The sequence below is a fragment of the Trachypithecus francoisi genome, unplaced genomic scaffold, assembly GCF_009764315.1.
Source record: "Trachypithecus francoisi isolate TF-2019V2 unplaced genomic scaffold, Tfra_2.0 Lachesis_group5, whole genome shotgun sequence".
Lineage (NCBI taxonomy): Eukaryota > Metazoa > Chordata > Mammalia > Primates > Cercopithecidae > Trachypithecus > Trachypithecus francoisi.
The window spans coordinates 90,690,081-90,711,926 of NW_022681470.1; the positions used below are offsets into that span (position 1 = coordinate 90,690,081).

The 21,846-nt window shown below is 36.3% G+C and overlaps 1 protein-coding gene across 1 annotated transcript; it reads left to right on the forward strand.

Moving 5' to 3' along the window:
* The first annotated feature begins 10,212 nt into the window (after positions 1–10,212).
* Positions 10,213–11,380, forward strand: LOC117075925 (olfactory receptor 6K2). The gene has a single exon (XM_033198748.1). The coding sequence runs from the start codon at positions 10,254–10,256 to the stop codon at positions 11,220–11,222; it is 969 nt and encodes a 322-aa protein (XP_033054639.1). The 5' UTR covers positions 10,213–10,253; the 3' UTR covers positions 11,223–11,380.
* Positions 11,381–21,846: the final 10,466 nt, after the last annotated feature.

The window sequence follows — 21,846 nt, forward strand, 5'->3', positions numbered from 1 at the left end:
AGAAAGACAAACTTTGCATGTTCTCACTTATTTGTGGGAGCTAAAAATAAAACAATTGAATTCACAGAGACAGTAAAATAATTGTTACCGGAGACTGGGAAGGGAAGTGGAGAGGTTGGAGGGCAAGTGGGGATATTTAATGAGCATAAAAAATGGAAAGAATAAATAATATCTAGTACATGATAGCACAAAAAAGAATAAATTTCCATATAAATTTAGATGTAAACATGTTTTTTTCAAAAAACACATGAAATGAGTGTTTTGATATTTGCTGAGTTGACAATATGTTTATATCTTTCCAATATTTATGACTCTATTTTTATAGTCACAGCATACAAATCTATTATTTCCCTATAAAATAGTTGCAGCATAATATTCTGTGTTATGTCTGCACGAACTTTATGTTATTTATTTCATTCCTATGGATGGAAATTTAGACTTTTTTCAAATACTTCTAATTTTAAATGGGGCTACAGTGAAGCCTTATATATAAACTCAAATACTGTAATATGATTGTGAGATCAATTCTTAGAAGTATAACTACAGTATCCAATACTATTCAAGATTAATGATTGAGTAGATAATGACAAACCACCATTCCAAATATTTTAAAACACTATATATCCAGCATCATTCGTTGGAAGTTCCTATTTCAACACATTATCCCATGTAGTTTATATCATTCCTTGTATTCATTGTCAATCTAATTAGGCAAAAAATACATATATGCTTATATTTGAAAATTACCAGAGTACAATAAACTGACATGTATCTTATAGCCAATTGCAGCTTGTTGTTGTTAACTTCTTTAACATTTGTTGCCAATTTTTTTCCATTGAACTCTTTATTTTATGAATTTCAATTCATTCAAAAACAGCCACATATTTTGTTGTTATAATTATTCACAATTTAAACAATATTTATGCATGACATTATAATTTATTAAAATATTGAACTTTTAAAACAAATCTAAAATGGCTGAAATTATATACATTCCTATATCTGTCTTATAAACAACTTGAAGGCTACCATTATCTGGTTCTGTAACCTATAATAATAACAGAATTAAATGTAGTCATATATTTTCAACTAAATGTGCTACTATGTTAAAAACTAATGTTTCTTTATAGAGTCTCATAAAACAAATTTAATACTTAAAATTATACAGATCTTTAAATTCTAAATCTAAAAATAGGCTCAATTGTCTGGTCCAAAAACCGTATTCAAACCAATTACTCTTTGTCCACCTTTGTAAATGAGTTCTTCCCATTATGATACAGGCAGAAATCTGCTAGGGTTTTCAGGATAGCTTTTGCTGTTTGCCTCCCAATCATACAACATTTTGCCTTGAATGTGGAAGTGATGCCTAAAACTTAGAGATTTACTGTGAAACCATAAGGAAAAGTCCAGGAGAATAGTTTTTAAATTAGGAATTGAATAAGCTAAGAGCATGCTTAATCTGATATAAGTGTAAAATACAGTTTAATGACAGAATTACTAAACCATAGTATGTTGAAAAGCAATGTTAGCATCCAGTTGAAGTTGTCAGTGTGAAACATAATTTTAGAAAAATAAATTTCTGTCTATTCTCATATGAAATAATACTCAAAGGACCAAAAAAAAAAAAGCCATTTATTTTCCTAAAATGTTCATTTGAGTTTCTAACAGTTATTTTTAACAAGGAAACTGGAACTCTTTTTTTCTTTTTTCTTTTTTTTTTTTTTTTAATTATACTTTAAGTTCTAGGGTACATGTGCATAACGTGCAGGTTTGTTTCATATGTATACTTGTGCCATGTTGGTGTGCTGCACCCATCAACTCGTCAGCACCCATCAATTCATCATTTATATCAGGTATAACTCCCAATGCAATCCCTCTCCCCTCCCCCTTCCCCATGATAGGCCCCAGTGTGTGATGTTCCCCTTCCCGAGTCCAGGTGATCTCATTGTTCAGTTCCCACCTATGAATGAGAACATGCGGTGTTTGGTTTTCTGTTCTTGTGATAGTTTGCTAAGAATGATGGTTTCCAGCTGCATCCATGTCCCTACAAAGGACGCAAACTCATCCTTTTTTATGGCTGCATAGTATTCCATGGTGTATATGTGCCACATTTTCTTAATCCAGTCTGTCACAGATGGACATTTGGGTTGATTCCAAGTCTTTGCTATTGTGAATAGTGCGGCAATAAACATACGTGTGCATGTGTCTTTATAGCAGCATGATTTATAATCCTTTGGGTATATACTCAGTAGTGGGATGGCTGGGTCATATGGTACATCTAGTTCTAGATCCTTGAGGAATCGCCATACTGTTTTCCATAATGGTTGAACTAGTTTACAATCCCACCAACAGTGTAATAGTGTTCCTATTTCTCCACATCCTCTCCAGCACCTGTTGTTTCCTGACTTTTTAATGATTGCCATTCTAACTGGTGTGAGATGGTATCTCATTGTGGCCTTGATTTGCATTTCTCTGATGGCGAGTGATGATGAGCATTTTTTCATGTGTCTGTTGGCTGTATGAATGTCTTCTTTTGAGAAATGTCTGTTGATATCCTTTGCCCACTTTTTGATGGGGTTATTTGTTTTTTTCTTGTAAATTTGTTTGAATTCTTTGTAGGTTCTGGATATCAGCCCTTTGTCAGATGAGTAGATTGCAAAAATTTTCTCCCATTGTGTAGTTTGCCTGTTCACTCTGATGGTAGTTTCTTTTGCTATGCAGAAGCTCTTTAGTTTAATTAGATACCATTTGTCAATTTTGGCTTTTGCTGCCGTTGCTTTTGGTGTTTTAGACATGAAGTCCTTGCCCATGCCTATGTCCTGAATGGTACTACCTAGATTTTCTTCTAGGGTTTTTATGGTTTTAGGTCTAACATTTAAGTCTCTAATCCATCTTGAATTAATGTTTGTATAAGGAGTAAGGAAAGGATCCAGTTTCAGCTTTCGACTTATGGCTAGCCAGTTTTCCCAGCACCATTTATTAAATAGGGAATCCTTTCCCCATTTCTTGTTTCTCTCAGGTTTGTCAAAGATCAGATGGCTGTAGATGTGTGGTATTATTTCTGAGGACTCTGTTCTGTTCCATTGGTCTATATCTCTGTTTTGGGAAACTGGAACTTTTTGAAAAAGAACTTACTCCATATCACAGGGCAGGATAAATTTAAGAAGAGAATGTACTGTCTTGAGGGCTCAAAGGATGGTTACATTAAAAAAAACTCTGGAACAAAATATAAGGTAATAAATCCAATGGAAACATAGATGTTTCAATTAAAAATAAGCTTATGAAATCTATATGTCCATAAGGATACTCAAAAAATGAAGCAATTCAATTTAAATTTTTTTGTCAAATAATTAATATATGTGATTTGAATTTATACAAAAAATATAACTCTTATAAATCAGTTATGCAAACCTTAAAAATATAATGAAAAGTCTATTCAAGCACATTTATGCTCAGGAATAGGTAACTAAATAAAAGTCATTACTTCTAGGTTTTAAAACACTTAAATATTTCATTGTAAAAACATTTTAAGACTTTCAATATGCAATTGCATCTTTTATTACTATATCTTCCCTAAAAGCTAGAAGGAGATTAGCACTTTGGACAGCCCCCTGAAAAATTCTATTCTATTGAATAGCCATGTGCTCACATAAGATTAATGTATTAGACAATGATAAAGTAGGTTATAAAAAATTGTGAAACTATTTTGAAGTGTTTTAATCATAGATGTTAAAAGCTCTTTTAATAGACAAGAACAGTCTCTGCTATTATCTTTATAACCTGTAAGTTAAATTCATGTCAAGTTTCCTCCAGAGACATATTTTAAACAGTGTTAGCAATTACAATGAAAGGACTGTAAGGTCTACCAGAGTCTCCACATTTGCCTACTTTCATAGGACTACTCTGCTATTTTCCAGATTACTGAGCACCCCATATTTTATTCTTTTTTTATCCAATGCTATTAAAATTCCAGAAAAAGTAAGATACTTCTTATTACCATTCTTCAGGTTAGAGAGAGTAGTTAAACATTTCTCCCTCATGGGACAGAGAGTAGGTTTTCTTGAAACATTCTCTATGACTTGGAGCACAGAGCTAAGGCAACTGTTTTAGCCCAGTAGCCACTCTTCTGTTAAAAAAGACACAGTTCAAATAACAGAGACAAGGACAGTAAAGTACAGCAGAGGCTTTGCCATTAAACTTCTAGAGTAGAACTCTAATTGTAACGCTTCTTAGTTGTGTGACCCTAGGAAGGATTCTTAACCTCTCTATACCACAGTATTCTCATTTGTAAAATTGGCATAATCATAGTTCTTAAATGAATTTACATAGTACATGCAGTTCCTGACCCAGAGTAAGTGTTTAATAGATGTTATCTTTTATTATTAAGGTCATCTTTATAACGACCTAGTTTGCCTAGTTTTCTTTCAGTCAACAAACAACGTTTTCTGAAGGTATCTGTAACCACCGGTCTTTGATCTTCAACTCTTCTTATCCATATCACTTGTGGACTGCCAGACAGACTCTCTTGGTTAATTCATTGCATTGCTGTCTTCATTATGTTGATAGAACCCTCCTCATCTCAAGTCTGAAAATTCACAGAAATTTACCCGTTTACTTTTCCCTTTCCCATCCAAAACACACATGAAAAAAAAACTAACAGGAGGAAAGCATAGGAAGAGTCGTATTCCTGAACATAATTGTGTATGTGTTTGTTTGGTTTTAATAACAGATATTTTTTATTAAAAGTGAACAAACCCAGCACTTTAGGACCTCGACTTTGTGAATTTTATAAAACAAACCTCTAAACAGTGTTAAAAGTCAATAGAGAGAGAAGAGCTAGAAAAGGAAACAGGGACCTTGCTTCCTAAAATGAAAGGTAAGATCTGTCTGTCAGATCCTGATTTCCTAAGACAGCACCTATGCAGAGACAGCTCTGCAGAGCATAGGAAGGGAGCACACGCCTGCCTTCAGGCACGCCTTCTGCTTTTCATTCTTCTGATCCTTACCTACACAAGAGTGTGTTCTTTGGGAGTTGAACAGAGCTGAAATTGGATCTTCATCTCACCATTTCCAGGTCAGGGATCTTAGCAATGTTCTTTCAGATGTAGTTATTTTTGGTCAAGCCTCCTTTGAATTCGTGAGGGAGAATTAATTGCCCCCTTCCAGCACTTTGTTTTGATATCTACTTGGGAGATTAACATTTTGCAAAATACAAATTTGTCAGGATTTCTATATTTTATATTAGATATTGATTTTACTATAAAGGGAATCATATCATATTAATCTTTTTATTCTCAAAATTTTCATGAATAAATGAAGGAAAGTGGAAACAATTTTGATAGGACTAGCATAGAACTAGCACAAAATGCTGTTAATTTGCTTTAGCCTTGGGAAACTTCCCTGACTGTTGTTTCTCTGCCTAGAAATGTCTCTGACCTCTGTGCATAAAGAAAGTAAAACAAGAGAAAATCAACACTATTAGATAAAATATTGGCCCCAAATTTCAATAGGAACTAGTAGATGGAAGATGTGGAAGACCAACTGTTTTTTCTAAGGTGGGGAGAATGTCCTGGAAACAAACAGGATGTAAGTCTAGCTCCCTCCTTTCATTATCTACTTCCCTCTACTGTATGAACATCCCTCAAATCTGGGTCTTGGATTTTAGCATTTTGATTCATTAAAAATTCAATCCAACAAAAAGTGCCACAGAAAAAAAGAAGTTTTTAAAAAGAACATTTATTCTGATGCCTACAGCTCTGTGAGTTGGAGTTCCCTGCGACTAGGGTTTCCCTAATTACCAGCCTAAACTGCTTTACCTAATTGGAGCCATTATAGGGATAGTTGTTTTCCTCTCAAATCTTGAGTCATCATATAGAATTCCCAGGAGAGTCTATTTTCTCATTCTAGTAATGCTTAGGAAAAGATACTCACATACACACATACAGAGGGAAAGAGAGAGAGAAGGAGACAAAGTCAGAGAGGAGAAGGAATGAGAGAGAGAGAATAATTCTACAGAAAGAGTCAGATCTATTTATCACTAAATAAGGGAAATTCATCTTGAGGGACTCAAGGTAGAAACATGACAGAAGAGCAAAGAAAGTTTGTCTTAGTAGCTCTATATGCCCCATATAAGGGAAGAAAAAATAGTCTTCATCCATGTTTATTTTAACTCCAGAACGGAACAGCAGTAAGGTCAGTGAATTAACTCATTTTGGGGAATAAGAGATAACTAGAGGAAGAATAACACAACTGTGTAAAAACTGATGTCCAAATAGGCCTATACATATTCAGAATAGCTGTTGGGAAGGTTTTGAGTGAGGAGGACTTAGGAAAAAGTATTACAGGGCATGTTAGTACAAAGTGTAAAGATTTCAGTTACTAAATATCCTAGGGAATGGGTGGGATTCAAACAGGGTCAAAGCTCAAAGGATATCTTTAAGACCACAAATAAGCATTGTGATTAACTTCTGATATATCTCAGGAATAAATGTTACAGTAATCAGGTGAGATTTCTAGTTATCTGTTGGTCATTTAATGTCATTGACATTTGCACTAGACTTACTATTACTCAGTTTTGTATGGAGATAGTGTTCAATAGGTAAAGTTGAATGTGTTTCTTCTTGGTTAAAATCTTACTCATCATTTCTGTGTCATAATTGCATCTCTTCAAAAGATTAGAGAATTAGGTCTGGGTCTGCTCAGAAGACACCTGCTTGAATTCGTAGCCGATTCAATTTGTAAAACCCTGTTCTGAGGGCCATAGTTAGATGTGGTGGCTACTTTTAGAGACATCAATATTTACGGAAAAATCAGATGAGTATGTGAAAACTCAAGAACAATTAAAAAGAAAAATATGTTTATAGGAATATATATATATATATAATACACACATCATCTCTCTATATATATATGCGCGAGCTCGCACACACACACACACACACACACACATGCTTGTTAAAACTAGAAAAGACATGTAGAACTTAGGAAACATGGAAGCAGAAATTCAGAAATTGTAGGGGAAAGGAGAGGAAGGACAGATTCCTTTTGGGAATGTTCAGAGACCAGAAAAACATATGTTACATGTTTGAAATAACAGTTTTGCTAAACTGGATAGATAATTTGCAGTTTCAATAGCAACAGAAGACAAGGTCTCTTTGTTTTCTGCAGAAAATAGCAACAGATACATTTTAGGACCACATTAAAGGAAGATGATGCTAACTTTTGTGTGTAAAAAAATAAGAGTTTGATGAGACTTAGTCATATAATCAATTAACAAATGCATGCATAGCTAATATAAATAGGAAGTTATTAATAAATTTCCATTTCCTAAAGCATACAGAAAGCAAGACAATGATCAATGCCAGACAATAAAGGGAATTTATTATTTCTTGATTCATTGATTAGAAAAGAGTTACCCAAGAGAATTCGAGGTTGTTTCACTTTTAAAGAAGAGACAATTTGGATGAAGGAAATGATGAGAAAACGATACTTAAGTATAGATATGAGAGGAGAGTCACAAGAGGAAACTAGCTTCACAAAGATGACCTTTAGAGAATGGAGGCTTGGGGAGCCAAAAGTAAGACTAGTTGCAGAAACTTCTGGAAACTCATTGCAATAGTGTATACATTATGACTAGGCATCCAATTAGGGTGAAGAGAGTGGAAATAAAAGATATTAGTGATATAGTAAAAAATAAATAAATTGTGCAGACTTTGATTAATTTGGTTTTAGAGTGTAAGGAATAATAGACATAAAATGAGTAAAGTTGTTATCTAGGTGGACAAAAATTTAAAAAGTCAGCAAGAGAAACTGGTTTAGAAATGAGGGTAAGGATGTTGTATTTGTTTGCTAGGGTGGCCATAAGAAGCACTACACAGTGAATGGTTTAAACAACAGACATTTAATTTCTCACAATTCTGGAGACTAGAAGTATGAGATCGAGTTTTCAGCAGGGTTGCTTTCTTTTGACTCCTCTCTTCTTGGCTTGTAGGTGGCTATTTTCTTACTGAGTCTTCATACGGTTCTCCCTCTGAAACTGTGTCTGAATTTCCTCTTCTTCTTCTTTTTTTTTTTTTTTTTTGACAGAGTCTTGCTCTGTCACCCAGCCTGGAGTGCAGTGGTGCAATCTCGGCACACAGCAACCTCCACCTCCCGGGTTCACGTTGCTCTCCCGCCTCAGCCTCCCGAATAGCTGGGACTACAGGCGCCCACCACCATGCCTGGCTAATTTTGTTTTTGTATTTTTAGTAGAGACGGGGTTTCACTGTGTTAGCCAGGATGATCTCGATCTCCTGACCTCATAATCCCCCTGCCTCAGCCTCCCAAAGTGCTGGGATTACAGGCGTGAGACATCGCGTACAGCCAATTTCCTCTTCTTGTAAGGACACTGGCCCTATTGAATTAGGGCCACCCTAATTTCCTCATTTGAACTTTGTTACCTAAAATACTGTATGTCCAAATATAGTCACATTCCGAGGAACTGGAGGTTAGAAACTCAACCTACAAATTTTCAGGGGACACAATGTAACAGCCCATAATAGGTGAGGATGTACGTTTGGGTTTACTTAGAAACCTCAAGGTGAGGTTTCTTCCTTTCTATCCCCATTATAGGGCTCTATTCAGAGCACCTCTATCAAGGTGAGGTTTCTAAGTAAGAGAGTCCTGAAGAAAATGTGGAGCTCATGAGATATATCAAAAACAAGGAATTCTGGAGTCATAATAACTACCGAGAATAGAAGGCCAATACAATTGATAAATAATCTTGAATAAATAAGATCTTGAAACAATAGATTCTTCTATGTGAAAGGAAATATAGAGTAAAGAGAAAATGATCACACAATTTGGTGTTATGTTTACACTTGGGATATAAAAAATTGAATAACCAATGAGGAAAACCAGGATAGCATGGCATCAAATAGGCAAAGAAAGGAGAGAGTTTCAAACATTGGGCAATTGACCTTTGGAAGTTAGTGGCAATGAAGACAAAGGGAGGCCATTAAATTTCAATGAGAAAGTCACTGGTATACCTTAAGAAAAGAGATATGGGAAGTCGAGGGTGGATAAATTATTCAAAGAGATTCAAGGAAGAATGAATAGAATAAATACCTTTTATACATTAGAAAAATAATGCAGTTGCTACAAAGTAGGGAAATAATCTGAATAGAAATAGCATTTTCTTCCAAGATAAGAAGAAAACATGCATGTTTGATTGCAGAAGAGATAAATAAAGTAAAACAAACATTCTGAAAAGAGAATAAATTAATAGGACAATATCCTATAAGGTGTGCATGTGCAGTTTAAATTGTATTCTACAGGGCACTGCAGCTCTGCCATTCCTTCTAACTACCCCCATTCAATTGTACCAGAGCAAGTGTACAACCATATTAAGCATTTATTTATTAATATAGTTAGTTTTCATAAATTACTTCAAGATCTCCTTACCAAGAAGAAGTAGAAGAGAAGGAAAGGAAGGAGATAGAATAGACCATCTTATAAAAGAAAGTAAAATAACTTACGATTATTGCCATAGCTTTTCTTCTCCAAATATTCTCTGAATTGTGGTTAAGAACATACATATGAAGAGAGGGAGAGTTATTAGACAGAGAAAGAGGGTTGAAAGAATTCACCAGTAATGGCTTTGTCTTTATCATAAAAATATGCCAGTCAAATCATATGCCAAGAATCCAGTAAACTGGGAGCTTGAAAAAAAAATTTGGAACAGTGTGGGGAGATTATTAGGGAATCAATAAGATTTAAATATCGAAAAGAACATCCTCTTAATTATTTGTTATTCCTTCAATGCCTTGTCTAATTCTATATTTGCCTAAATAAAATCGTTTTAAAATATAGTCACCTGACCAGCAGGACCACCATTGCCTGACAATTTGTTAGAAATGAAAATTCTTGGGCCCTACCTCAGAACTACAGGTTAGGAACGAGCTCTCAGTATGAGGACCAGAAATCTGAGTTTTAACAAACCCTCCAGGTGATTCTGATGCATGTTAATATTTGATAATTTCTCATCCAAAATATTGACTGTGGTTTCCGACCGGATTTTTCCCACACTACAACTTAAGTCGTAAGCAACTATGGAATATGGACCATGTCCTTCTTCCTTGTCTTCCTTTCTATCCCCATTATAGGGCTCTATCCAGAGGCTGGCTTCTTGTAAGTGTATTTCTTTATCCAATAGTAGATGCCTCCTAGAAGACTTGAGTGCACTGAAAATTGAAACTCTCACTTCCAACTTGGAGATGGAGAGCCCCAATCGAACCACTGCTCAGGAGTTTATCTTCTCTGCTTTCCCTTATTCCTGGGTTAAGTCTATTGTCTGCTTTGTTCCACTGCTCTTCATCTATGCTTTCATTGTTGCTGGAAACCTGGTCATCCTCATAGTGGTCCAGTTGAATACTCACCTCCACACCCCCATGTATGTTTTCATCAGTGCTCTTTCTTTCCTGGAGATTTGGTATACCACAGCCACAATTCCAAAGATGTTATCTAGCCTGCTTAGTGAGAGGAGGAGCATTTCCTTCAATGGTTGTCTCCTACAGATGTATTTCTTCCATTCCACCGGCATCAGTGAGGTGTGTCTCTTGACAGCTATGGCCTTTGACCGCTACCTGGCCATCTGCAGCCTGCTTCATTATCCCACTATCATGACACCCAAGCTATGTACCCAACTGACTTTAAGTTGCTGTGTTTGTGGCTTTATCACACCCCTTCCTGAGATTGTCTGGATCTCTACACTGCCATTTTGTGGTTCGAATCACCTTGAGCATATCTTCTGTGACTTCCTCCCAGTGCTGCGCCTGGCCTGCACAGACACACGAGCCATTGTCATGATTCAGGTAGTGGATGTCATCCATGCAGTGGAGATTATTACAGCTGTGATGCTCATCTTCATGTCCTACGTTGATATAGTGGCTGTAATTCTATGTATTCGTTCATCTGGAGGCCGCCGCAAAGCATTTTCCACGTGTGTCTCTCACCTCATAGTCTTTTTGCTCTTTTTTGGTAGTGTGGCTCTCATGTACCTGCGCTTCTCAGCCACCTACTCCTTGTTCTGGGATACAGCCATTGCTCTGGCCTTTGCAGTTTTGTCTCCCTTCTTCAACCCCATTATCTATAGCCTGAGGAATAAAGAAATAAAAGAAGCTATAAAAAAGCACATAGGTCAAGCTAAGATATTTTTTTTCCATAAGACCAGGCACCTCAAGTAAGATCTTTTAGTTGAGATCTTGTATAGTTGCTGGTTTCTCTTCACCTTCAGCTCTCAGCAATCTGTCTTTTCCTATCAGCCTTTTATTGAAACTGGTCTCCCAAAGCTCATCAAAAAAAAAAAAAAAAAAAAAAAAAAAAAAAAAAAAAAAACCAAATTCAGTAATAGCTAAAGTCAATAGCTTCTATTTAGTCTTTACTCAATTAGACATACTTTTCAATCTGATTTTATTAATTAAACTTTCTGCCACTCAAGTTATACGTAGTAAATTCATCGTGTTGAAATGTTCTGCATAAATATTTACCTTAATTTTAAAGCAATTAACATATTTGTCTGTAAGACATGGTCATTTAAAAAGTATCCTTCATAAGACTAAGTTTTATCCATGGTGCCTTCAGCTTCTATAGTTGAAAAAAGATTCAGATTTTTAAATTGAGTATCCAAGTATTGATCACTAAGTGATTTAATTAAATTACTCATTAAATAATCAGTTTTTCATGATAAATAAAAAAACTCAGATGCTGCATTCACTGTGATCATATGCATTGTACATGTTAAGTAATAAATATAAAAACTGTTGAATGAATAAACCAACCTACCATCATGCTGCACTCTGGTTGTTTTACACAATTGATCAATTGTGTTAGGCAACAACTCTTTCAGGCTCTCTTCTTTGGCTTTTAGGATTCCAAACTCATTTCTATCCTAACTTGGTGATGCTTCTTTCTCTTGCTGAATCTTCATGTCATATATGCTTTACAAAAAGCAATTTTTCTCCAGGGCTCATGATTCAGCTAAGATAGGATAAAGCTTATTACTGTGCAAATGTTAATAAATTTTTACCCTTCTCTAGCCTGCCAACACAAATCCTATAGCTATCAGTGTGATTTCCCCACTTTTGTGCCACAATCTTTTCATTACTTTTACTCCTAAATCTTTTGACATTTTAAAATCAAATGGAAAGACAGAAGTTAAGGAGAGACCTTATAAAAAGGGGTAATGCTATCAATTAAAAGTTGGGATACAGAAGAGAAGAAAAATCAGAGAAAACCTGTTGATTGTGGGTGCAGGAGGTCTGGGTAAAAGAAAGGCTTTAGGGGATACTTAGCTTAAGAACAGGAGGACAGAGGGAAAAAGAAATGCAAGAAGTATCACTGAGTTTAAGTCAAGTATTTTTAATCTTCTTCAAATGACATGAAAAATGTCATTGTTTTTATAATTTATTGACTAATTGATGCTATTGTAAGCGCAATATTGTTACAGAGCTGATACACATAAGCTCCATTATATGAAAGGGTCACACCATTTTTTCTCTGTCCTTTCCACTTTTAAGTTTTGCAACAATCATTTCCTAAATATTATCAATATCCCTAAAAATTAATATAGCTAACACTACCTGCTTTACATGCATACTTTCTCAACTTCAAGCTTCTTTCCCCACTGCAAACTGAGCTGTTCTTACAACTTAGATCTGATTGCTTTATTAGCCTGCTTTAAAACCTTCTGTGATTAAACATACCTTCATTTCAAATTACGAACATAAAGTAATTTTGCTAGTTCTGTGTGTGTGCGTGCAGGCAATGAAAAAATATTCCAAGCTGAGGGAAAAATAAGAGAAAATAAAACAGAAAAAAAGTTCATCGTGTGTTGATGTTCCCGTTACCTTGTAAATGTGCTCTTAGTGAATACACTGGATTAAGGAAACATACACCTTCTGGCCTGGAGAGGATAGAAGCTGCTAGCTTATTCCCTGGTAGTTTTAAATATATTTATTTTACCTAAGATTTCCTGCATTTATTAATCAAATTTTTACTAGTAATAATAAAATACCATATGTGATGGTTAATACTGAGTGTCAACTTGATTGGATTGAAGGATGCAAAGCATTGTTCCTGGGTGTGTCTGTGAGGGTGATGCCAAAGGAGATTTCACACTTGAGTCAGTGGACTGGGAAAGGCAGACCCACCCTCAATCTGGGTGGGCACAATCTAATCAGCTGCCAGTGCAGTCAGAATAAAAGCTGGCAGAAGAACGTGGAAAGATTAGACTGGTTTAGTCTTCTGGCCTACACTTTTCTCCTGTGTTGGATGGTTCTTGCCCTCAAATACCAGACTCCAAGTTCTTCTTCAGCTTTGGGACTTGGACTGGTTTCCTTGCTCCTCAGCTTGCAGATGGCCGATTTTGGTACCTCTTCTTGTGATAGTGTGTCAATACGCTTTTATAATACATCTATCCTATTAGTTCTGTCCCTTTAGATAACCCTGACTAATACACTGTAGTATATTCACAATTGTAATTATATTTATTGATAATAATATTAATGCAATTTTCCACTTATTGGGCACTCTTCACATTTAAGACATTGTCATACACACACACATACACATATGTTACGTTATAGAAATTCTTTGCAATAGGTATTGATATCAGTACTTTAAGAGGGAGGAAAATGTAGCTTATAGGGCTTAAGCTTTTGTCCAAGGATACACATTTAGTAAGAGGCTGTTATAATTTGAACCCAGGTCTGTGCTTGTTCAAAAGCATTTCTCTTAACCACCATGCTACATTTTTTAATATTCTAGCTATATTCTTGAGAAATAGAGAGATGTATTATCTAACATTCTTTGGAGACACCAAACTAATAGAATGTCTATCTATTTATCTACAAAGATGTGTTGTAAATATTGGCTCATATGCTTATGGAGATCAAGAACTTCATGATCTGCTGCATATAATAAGCTAGAGAACCAGGAAAACTGGTGACGTAATTTAGCCTAAGTCTGAAGGCCTCAAAACAAGGGAAGCCGATAGTATAAACTCAGGCCCAAGTCCAAAGGCCTGAGAATGAGGAGCACCCTGTGTCCAAAGGCAGAAGGAGAAGAATATCCCGTCTCAAAACAAAAACAAATTTACCCTTCCTTTACTTTTTTGTTCTATTTAGGGTTTCCATGGATCAGAAGAGTCAGTAAAGTTCTTGAGTGATGTTTACTTTTTTCTTAATATCTCATAACTTAAATATTATGGTGTAAAATTAAGTTATTAAATATTGATATAAAGCAATGTGTCTTATAAGATAAAAGTAAGAGAAGAAAGCACATTTGCTAATGTGTGTGTATATATGTGTGTGTGTGTGTATATATAAACATGTTCACAACAAAATAAGGAAGAAACACTCCTGGCAATTATAATTATAGTTTCCATTGTTATAACTAGTCATGTTATCATAGCTAGTATTTATAACTACCTTCTTCTACTACTCATTCTGTATTCACTTTGCCTTCATCAAGCACGTCAGTTGGTCATAGCTTCTTAAGTGATATGGTGACCCAAACATTAATTCCTCAAGGATGTTGGTCATTAGTAGTCCTTTCTGTATTGTGGTGTTATTTTTTATTGGCCTTAATCACAGGGCACGGAAATACTAAAAGACATCCTAAAGAATCTCCTGTATACCAGATATGCTCTTCCTTCCCTTCACTGTAGAATCTGTGGAATAACAGTCCAATTTCAAGCATTTCCTCTGCTGTTGGTGGGTCATCTTTTGGGCCATCTTTCAAACAGTCAACCAACCAACCAACCAACCAAACTATTAGAGCCCTTTCCTACTCCCTGAGCTGCAACATTAAATTCAAAATCTCTGCTTAGTGAGCCCATATCAATAAATTTGACTTGATCCAACTTTATGTTCCTTCCACTATTTTTCCACATCCTTATTATCTATTCTCATATATGTTCTCTAGATTTCTAATTGTATAAACTTGAGCTTAAACAATGTAGCACACTTCTTCATGAGTTGCATATTTATACCTCACCTTTGGAGACCTCCTGGGTCTTGAGTCTAACTCTAGGTCTAGAAGAAAAGAGGAATAGTGGGGATGGGTCCTGAGGAGAATCTGTGTTGTTTTGCATGGCAATTGCTTCAGGGGCAATTTTCTCAGCAAAACAAGGTTAATTACCTCAGAAGGAAGTAGAAAGGCTGATATCACTGTGGGTAGGGAGGCCACTTCCATTGGCAAAAAAAGGCTCATCAGAATATAGGAGCACAATTTCCCCAGAATCATCAGAATTTTCCCATCCCAACTTAGAGGTAGATAATATGCATATTATCTACTATGTGCTGGAAAGTGTTTTAAGTGTTGGAACAACATGGATCCAAGATTTATTCTCTGATGTCCAGAATCTCATAATTCAGGGGGAATTGGGGCTTAAGAAATAGAAGAAACTAAAATAGTTCTTTGACTTTTCCTTATCCAGTAAGTAACCAGAGATCCATTGGGAGGGTGGCCACAGGAGCAGGGGAAAAAACACCACAGGGAGAAAGAAATCCCCAGCTGAACTTTGTAACAATTTGAATGGGGTGAGAAACCTCCTGGTCAGAACTTGGGGGAGGGCTTGAATCTGGTGTGCAGATTCCACAGGCAGGGGAAGAACCAAGCCCTTTTCTTTGGAAGCTAGAGGCGGGTAGCCTGGGGCAGGTTCTCAAGCCCTGCTTGCCCACTACCTGGAAACAGACTCGGGGCTATTGCGAGGGCACAGTGGAAGTAGTGAGATCAGTCATTCATTGGTGTGGGAGCTGGGTGAGGCCTGTGGCTGCCAGCTTTCTCCCACTTCCCTGACAACCTGCATGACTCAGCAGAGACAGCCATAATCCTCCTAGGTACACAACTCCATTGACCTGGGAACCTCACCCCCATCCCCAACAGCAGCCGTAGTTAGACGCCCCAGGGAGAGTCTAAGCTCATACACGCCTAGCCCTGCCCCCACCTGATGGTCCTTCCCTACCCACCCTGGTAGCCGAAGGCAAAGGGCTTATAACATTGGGAGTTCTAGGGCCCCACCCACCACCATTTCCTCTGCATACTACCACCACAGCTGATGCTCTTTGGAAAGCGCCACCTCCTGGCAGGACGCCAACCAGCCCAAAATAGAGCATTAAACCACCAAAGGTAACAACTCTCATGGAGTCCATTTCACTCCCTGACACCTCTACTGGAGGTGAATCTCATGGTGTGGCTGGCTAGGACAAATGCAGCAACTTATGTATTTGGAATGCTAGCTTTTAAAATAGCGGCCCTTTTCATCCTGGCATAGTATACAGTACATGGAACAAAGTGAGCACTTGCTAAATATTTGAATAAACTAATGAAAATGTAATAAATTAATAAATTGAATATCCAATTAGTTTTCTAAACTAGACATCCGGGAGCCTCATTTCTTTTTTGCCTCACAACTGAGAAGATGATAAGTAAGGATCAGACAGCAGTGATTGAATTTGTATTCACTGGCTTTCCTTGCTTGCAGGAGGATGAGCTGGGGGTTTTTTGTTTGTTTGTTTTTGTTTGGTTTTTGAGACAGAGTCTCACTCTTTCACCCAGGCTGGAGAGCAATGGCACAATCTCGGCTCACTACAACCTCCACCTCCCAGATTCAAGTGATTCTCCTGCCTCACCCTCCTGAGTAGCTGAGATTACAGGCGCCTGCCACCACTCCCAGCTAATTTTTGTGTTTTTACTAGAGACAGGGTTTCACCACGTTGGCCAGGTTGGTCTCCAACTCCTGACCTCAGGTGATCTATCCGCCTTAGCATCCCAAAGTGCTGGGATTACAGGTGTGAGTCAACGCGCCTGGCTGGCTTTTGTTTTTTATCCTTCTGCTCCTCATTTACCCGTTCACCATCATTGGCAGTCTTATGGTATTCTTTGCCATCGAACTGGATTTATGCCTGCACAGCTCCTTGTATTTCTTCATCAGTGTCCTCTCCTTCCTAGAGATTTGGTATACCACCATCACCATCCCCAAGATGCTCTTCAACCTAGCCAATGATCAGAAGACCATCTCCCTGGATGGTTGCCTCTTACAGATGTATTTCTTTCACTCCCTCGTCATCACTGAGGTTTGCTTGCTCACCACCATGGCTATGGACAGATAGATACCTGGCCATCTGTAATCCCCTTCGTTACCCCACAATCGTGGCACCTCAGCACCACACTCAGGTGACTCTAGGTTGTTGCATCTGTGGCTTTTTCACGCTGCTGCCTGAGATTGCTTGGATATCCACACTGCCATTTTGTGGTCCAAATCAAATCCAGAATATTTTCTGTAACCTTGATCCTATCCTGAATCTAGCGTGTGTGGACACTGGCACAGTTGTATTAATCAAAGTTGTGAATATTGTATATGCTGTGGAGATCATCACAGCTGTAATGCTTGTGATTTTGGCTTACATCCTGATTATTGCAGTGATCCTGAGAAACTGCTCTGCTGGTGGATGCCAAAAGGCATTTTCTACCTGTGCTTCCCACCTTGCTATTTTCTTATTCTTTTTTTGGAAATGTAGCCCTGATGTACCTGCTCTTCTCTGCCAAGTACTCCTTTTAGTCCAGTCTAAAGTTTGCATCCATCAAGTCTAATGTTTGCAGTGTAGTCACCATTCTTCAACACAATTATCTGTAGTCTGAGGAAAAAAGAGATTAAAAAAAAAAAAGCAATAAAAAAGCACGTGCGCCAATCAATGATATTCACACATCATGTCAAATAAGACCAAATTCATACCTCCTAATTACCCAGGAATATTTATGCAAATATTTACATTAACATGTTCAGTGTGTCCTTTTTTGATATACAGGTAGTAAATGATGTTTAGTCATTCTTATTATCTCTGTGGACTTAGTAAATGTCCTCTGGGGTTGATTAACCAAAGAATTCAAAGAAACTAGGATAAAACTGTGCACAGGTCCTTGGTTTATTATTTTTTGAATCCAGCGAGAGTCATAAAATATTGTCTCTCCCCTGACGTCTTCTCCAGCATATTCATGTAGTAGTAAACACACATTTCTCTGTTTCTTTAACACATTGTTTGGACCCTCTATTTGGCATGATTTTTACACTTTCTTATGTCACAGTTTATATATCTTATGTCTCTCTAATCTGTATGCTAATTGAAAGAAGGTATCTTACTTTGTTCATCTCCACATTCCCAATGCTTGACAGAATGCTTTGCCCATAGAAACTCTCGGTAATAGTTTGCTGAATGAATAAATGAATAATTAGGGGCAATCTTTATCTCTTGAAGCTATACATTATAGGAAAGGAAACTCAGACAATTTTCTTTTTTATTTATTTTTTAAAGAAATGTCATTTTTTAATAGTAAACTTTTATAGTATTCCTGGGTAGAAAGGTCTTTTTATATAAACAGTTATTTTTCCTATCTTTTTTCTCATCAGTCCATAAAATAGTGTTTTTATATCAATTTTTATTATACCTAATACATAGAATCAGTATTCTTTTAAGAATTTAGAAGTTTAAGATACACTAAAAATATTTTTGACAATAACTCTCATTCTCAGAGGTAGCACTATTAATAAGTTCTATGTATTTACTTTCAGAATTAACAAAACCACGTTTACCCACACTTACACATGGTATCTCTGGGTGCGTGTATGTCAGAATTTTTTTTAATTGTGTTAAATTATACATAACCTGAAATTTTTAGGTATACAGTTTCATGGCATTAGTATATTCACATTGTAATGCAACTATTATTATCAGAATTTTCTTTCTTTTTTTTTTTTTTGAGACGGACTCTTGCTCTGTCACCCAGGTTGGAGTACAATGGAGTGATCTCAGCTCACTGCAACCTCCACCTCCCGAATTCAAGCAATTCTCCTGCCTCAGCCTCCCGAGTAGCTGGGACTAGAGGCATGCACCACCATGCCTGGCTAATTTTTGTAGTTTTAGTAGAGATGGGGTTTCACCATGTTTAGTAGAGATGGGGTTTCACCACCAGGCTGGTCTCAAACTCCTGACCTCCAGTGATCTACCCGCCTTGGCCTCCCAAAGTGCTCGATTATAGGTGTGAGTCACTGCTCCCGGCCTATCTACAGAATTCTTTTTATCTTACAACACTGAAACTGTAGCCTTAAATAATAATTCCTGATTCTCTTCTCCCTTCAGCTGCTGGCAACGACCCTTCTATAATACTTTCTGCTTTTTGAATTTGACCACTCTGAGTATCATATGAATAATCGTATGGTATTTGTCCCTTTGTGACTGGCTTATGTCACTTAGCATAATTTCTTGAAGGTTCATCCATGTTGAGTCTTATGTTCATACCATGTGTCAGAGTTTTCTTTTTACAGCCACAGAATATTCGCTTGCATACCACATTTTGTCTATCCGTTCATTTATCCATACACATTTGGGTTGTTTCCACTTTTCAGTTATTGGGAATAGTGCTGCTGTTAACATTGGTGTACAAATCTCTCTTCAAGACCCTGCTTTTAATTTGGAAACTCAGGCTATTTCACATTCAACAGAGAATGGCAGGGATGGGGGAGATAATGTGTAAAGATAAGATGCAGAGTATATTTGCACTTAGAGACAATTTTTTTTTTTTAAAGACAGAATCTTGTCCTGTCCCTCAGACAGAAGTTCTGTGACACAATCTCTGCTCACTGTAACCTCAGCCTCCCTGGGTTCAAGTGAGCCTTGTGTCTCAGTCTCTTGAGTAACTGGAATCACAGGTATTTGCCACACATCTACCTAATTTTCTTTTTTTTTTCTTTTTTTTTTTTTTAGTAGAGACGGGGGTTTCACCATGTTGCCCAGGCTGGTCTTGAACTCCTGACCTGAAGTCATCTGCCTACTTCAGCCTCCCAAAGTGCTGGGATTACAGGCGTGAGTCACAGCACCCGGCCCACAGAGACAATTTTTAATAGTAAAATGAAGCTATACAATAGGTAATCCACTTAGATTTGTATGACTGACATAAACCTAGATGTTAAATGGGGCTTCCATTAACATCTTGAGACTCTAGTACCATAAACATAGTAATTAAACTTCATAATTTAGTCATGGTTTTGAAGGCAGTGATACGTTTAGTTCCATACTTGACTTTATTTCCTACTTGCCTCTATTCAAATGAGAAATTATATTCTTCCATTTAGTTCTTTTTAAGTATATTTCCCTGAATGGACCAAGTATGCTGGTTTTGTAAAGCTTCTGATAATTTAGGCTTAGATAATTCCCTTCAGGGTTGTTGTAATCAGAGATAATTATTAGTGGACAGGAGCATGAAGCAACTTTATGCAAGATATGCTAATGATACATTGCAAAATTATTCTTTAAGAGATAAGTACTTAGCTTTATGAGAAATTATCCCATATCAAATCTCTGTCCTTTACCCTCTGGTTTTAAAAATTGAATGTTTCAAAATGAAATGTATTAATTTAAAGGCTTAAATATATGTGGTTGACATTATTCAAATCAGTTTACAATAATAATTCTTTTACTATGTAGATTTACATGCAAAATGCTTTTTAGTCTTCCACCTAAATTTAGCCATATAATGATTTTCTGGAATAGGTATTAGTCATTACTGTAATTATTATATGCTTAATAAATTTTAAGTAAATTTCCAATAATCATCTGATTATTAAATATTGGAACAAGAATTTAAATCAGATGGTTCACCTTCAAATGCAGTGTATGTTCTATTGGCCTAAGCTGTCTTCCAATTTCAATTACATAGTTAGTTACGTTTAGGAAAACCATGGCTTTAGGATTTTTCTTACTCAAAGCAGTAAAACATAGTAAGTTAACAGAAAAATAATAAAATAAATAAGAAAGTGAGAGATGGTTAAGATAGGAAAAGGAAAAATTCTATTTTGTTGATTAGAGAACTATAAATGAGCAATATATATATCTGATAACTTATATATTCCTCAAGTTTGCAGTTTTGTAATCAAAGAGTCAAGGGACAAACAACCTTAGAAGACCTAAAGTGATAAATCAAGGTGGCTACAGTAAACTGCAAAAGGCCTTGTAAATTTTTTTGAATGACATTATCTACTGTTCTAGCCCATTTATAAGTCAAAATTTGAGAAATTTTAAAACAAAAACTATTTCTGCAGAACAAAAAGTAAAAATTTAAAATAATAAAATTTTTGTGAGAAAAAATAGTTTTACATTTAAGTTAAAATATTTGTCTTTATTGGTAATCAGCAGAAAAAGCTGAACTCCAAAAGAGCCACAGAATACAGGTATGGATTTTAGTGATTCCAGCTGAGAAGACTTTATAATTTTTGGATCTAAAGCATCTCTTAAAGTTTCTGAGTCTCGGAGAAGATGGAACAGATCACTTTGCTCTGACGCCTGAACACAGGCTGAGGCAAGCTGTTCAGTGCTGATTAAACTACCACGTAAAGTACAGACCCTCCCAGAGGTGATAACCATGGCCAAATACAACAACCCTCCAAATTATTCCTGCCCTTGTAAAAAAGTAGTGTAAAATATTTCCAAATATATAATTCTCATTTTAAAATCTCTCTAATTTTTGACTTCTAAATGGGCCAGAGCATTTAGATAATACAATTAAAAAAATAAAGGGTTTCTTTTTGCAGTTAACTGTATTCACTTTCACTTCACTTCAGTTATCTTTTCCAATTTTCTCTTTAAATAATCTGTCTGTAACAAACACTGGTGTCTCCTGTAACCTCTCAGCACCAATTTATATAGCATAGCATGCAGTTTTTATTTATTTTATTTTATTTTATTATTTTACTTTAAGTTATGGGATACATGTGTGGCATATGCAGGTTTGTTACATAGGTATACATGTGCCATG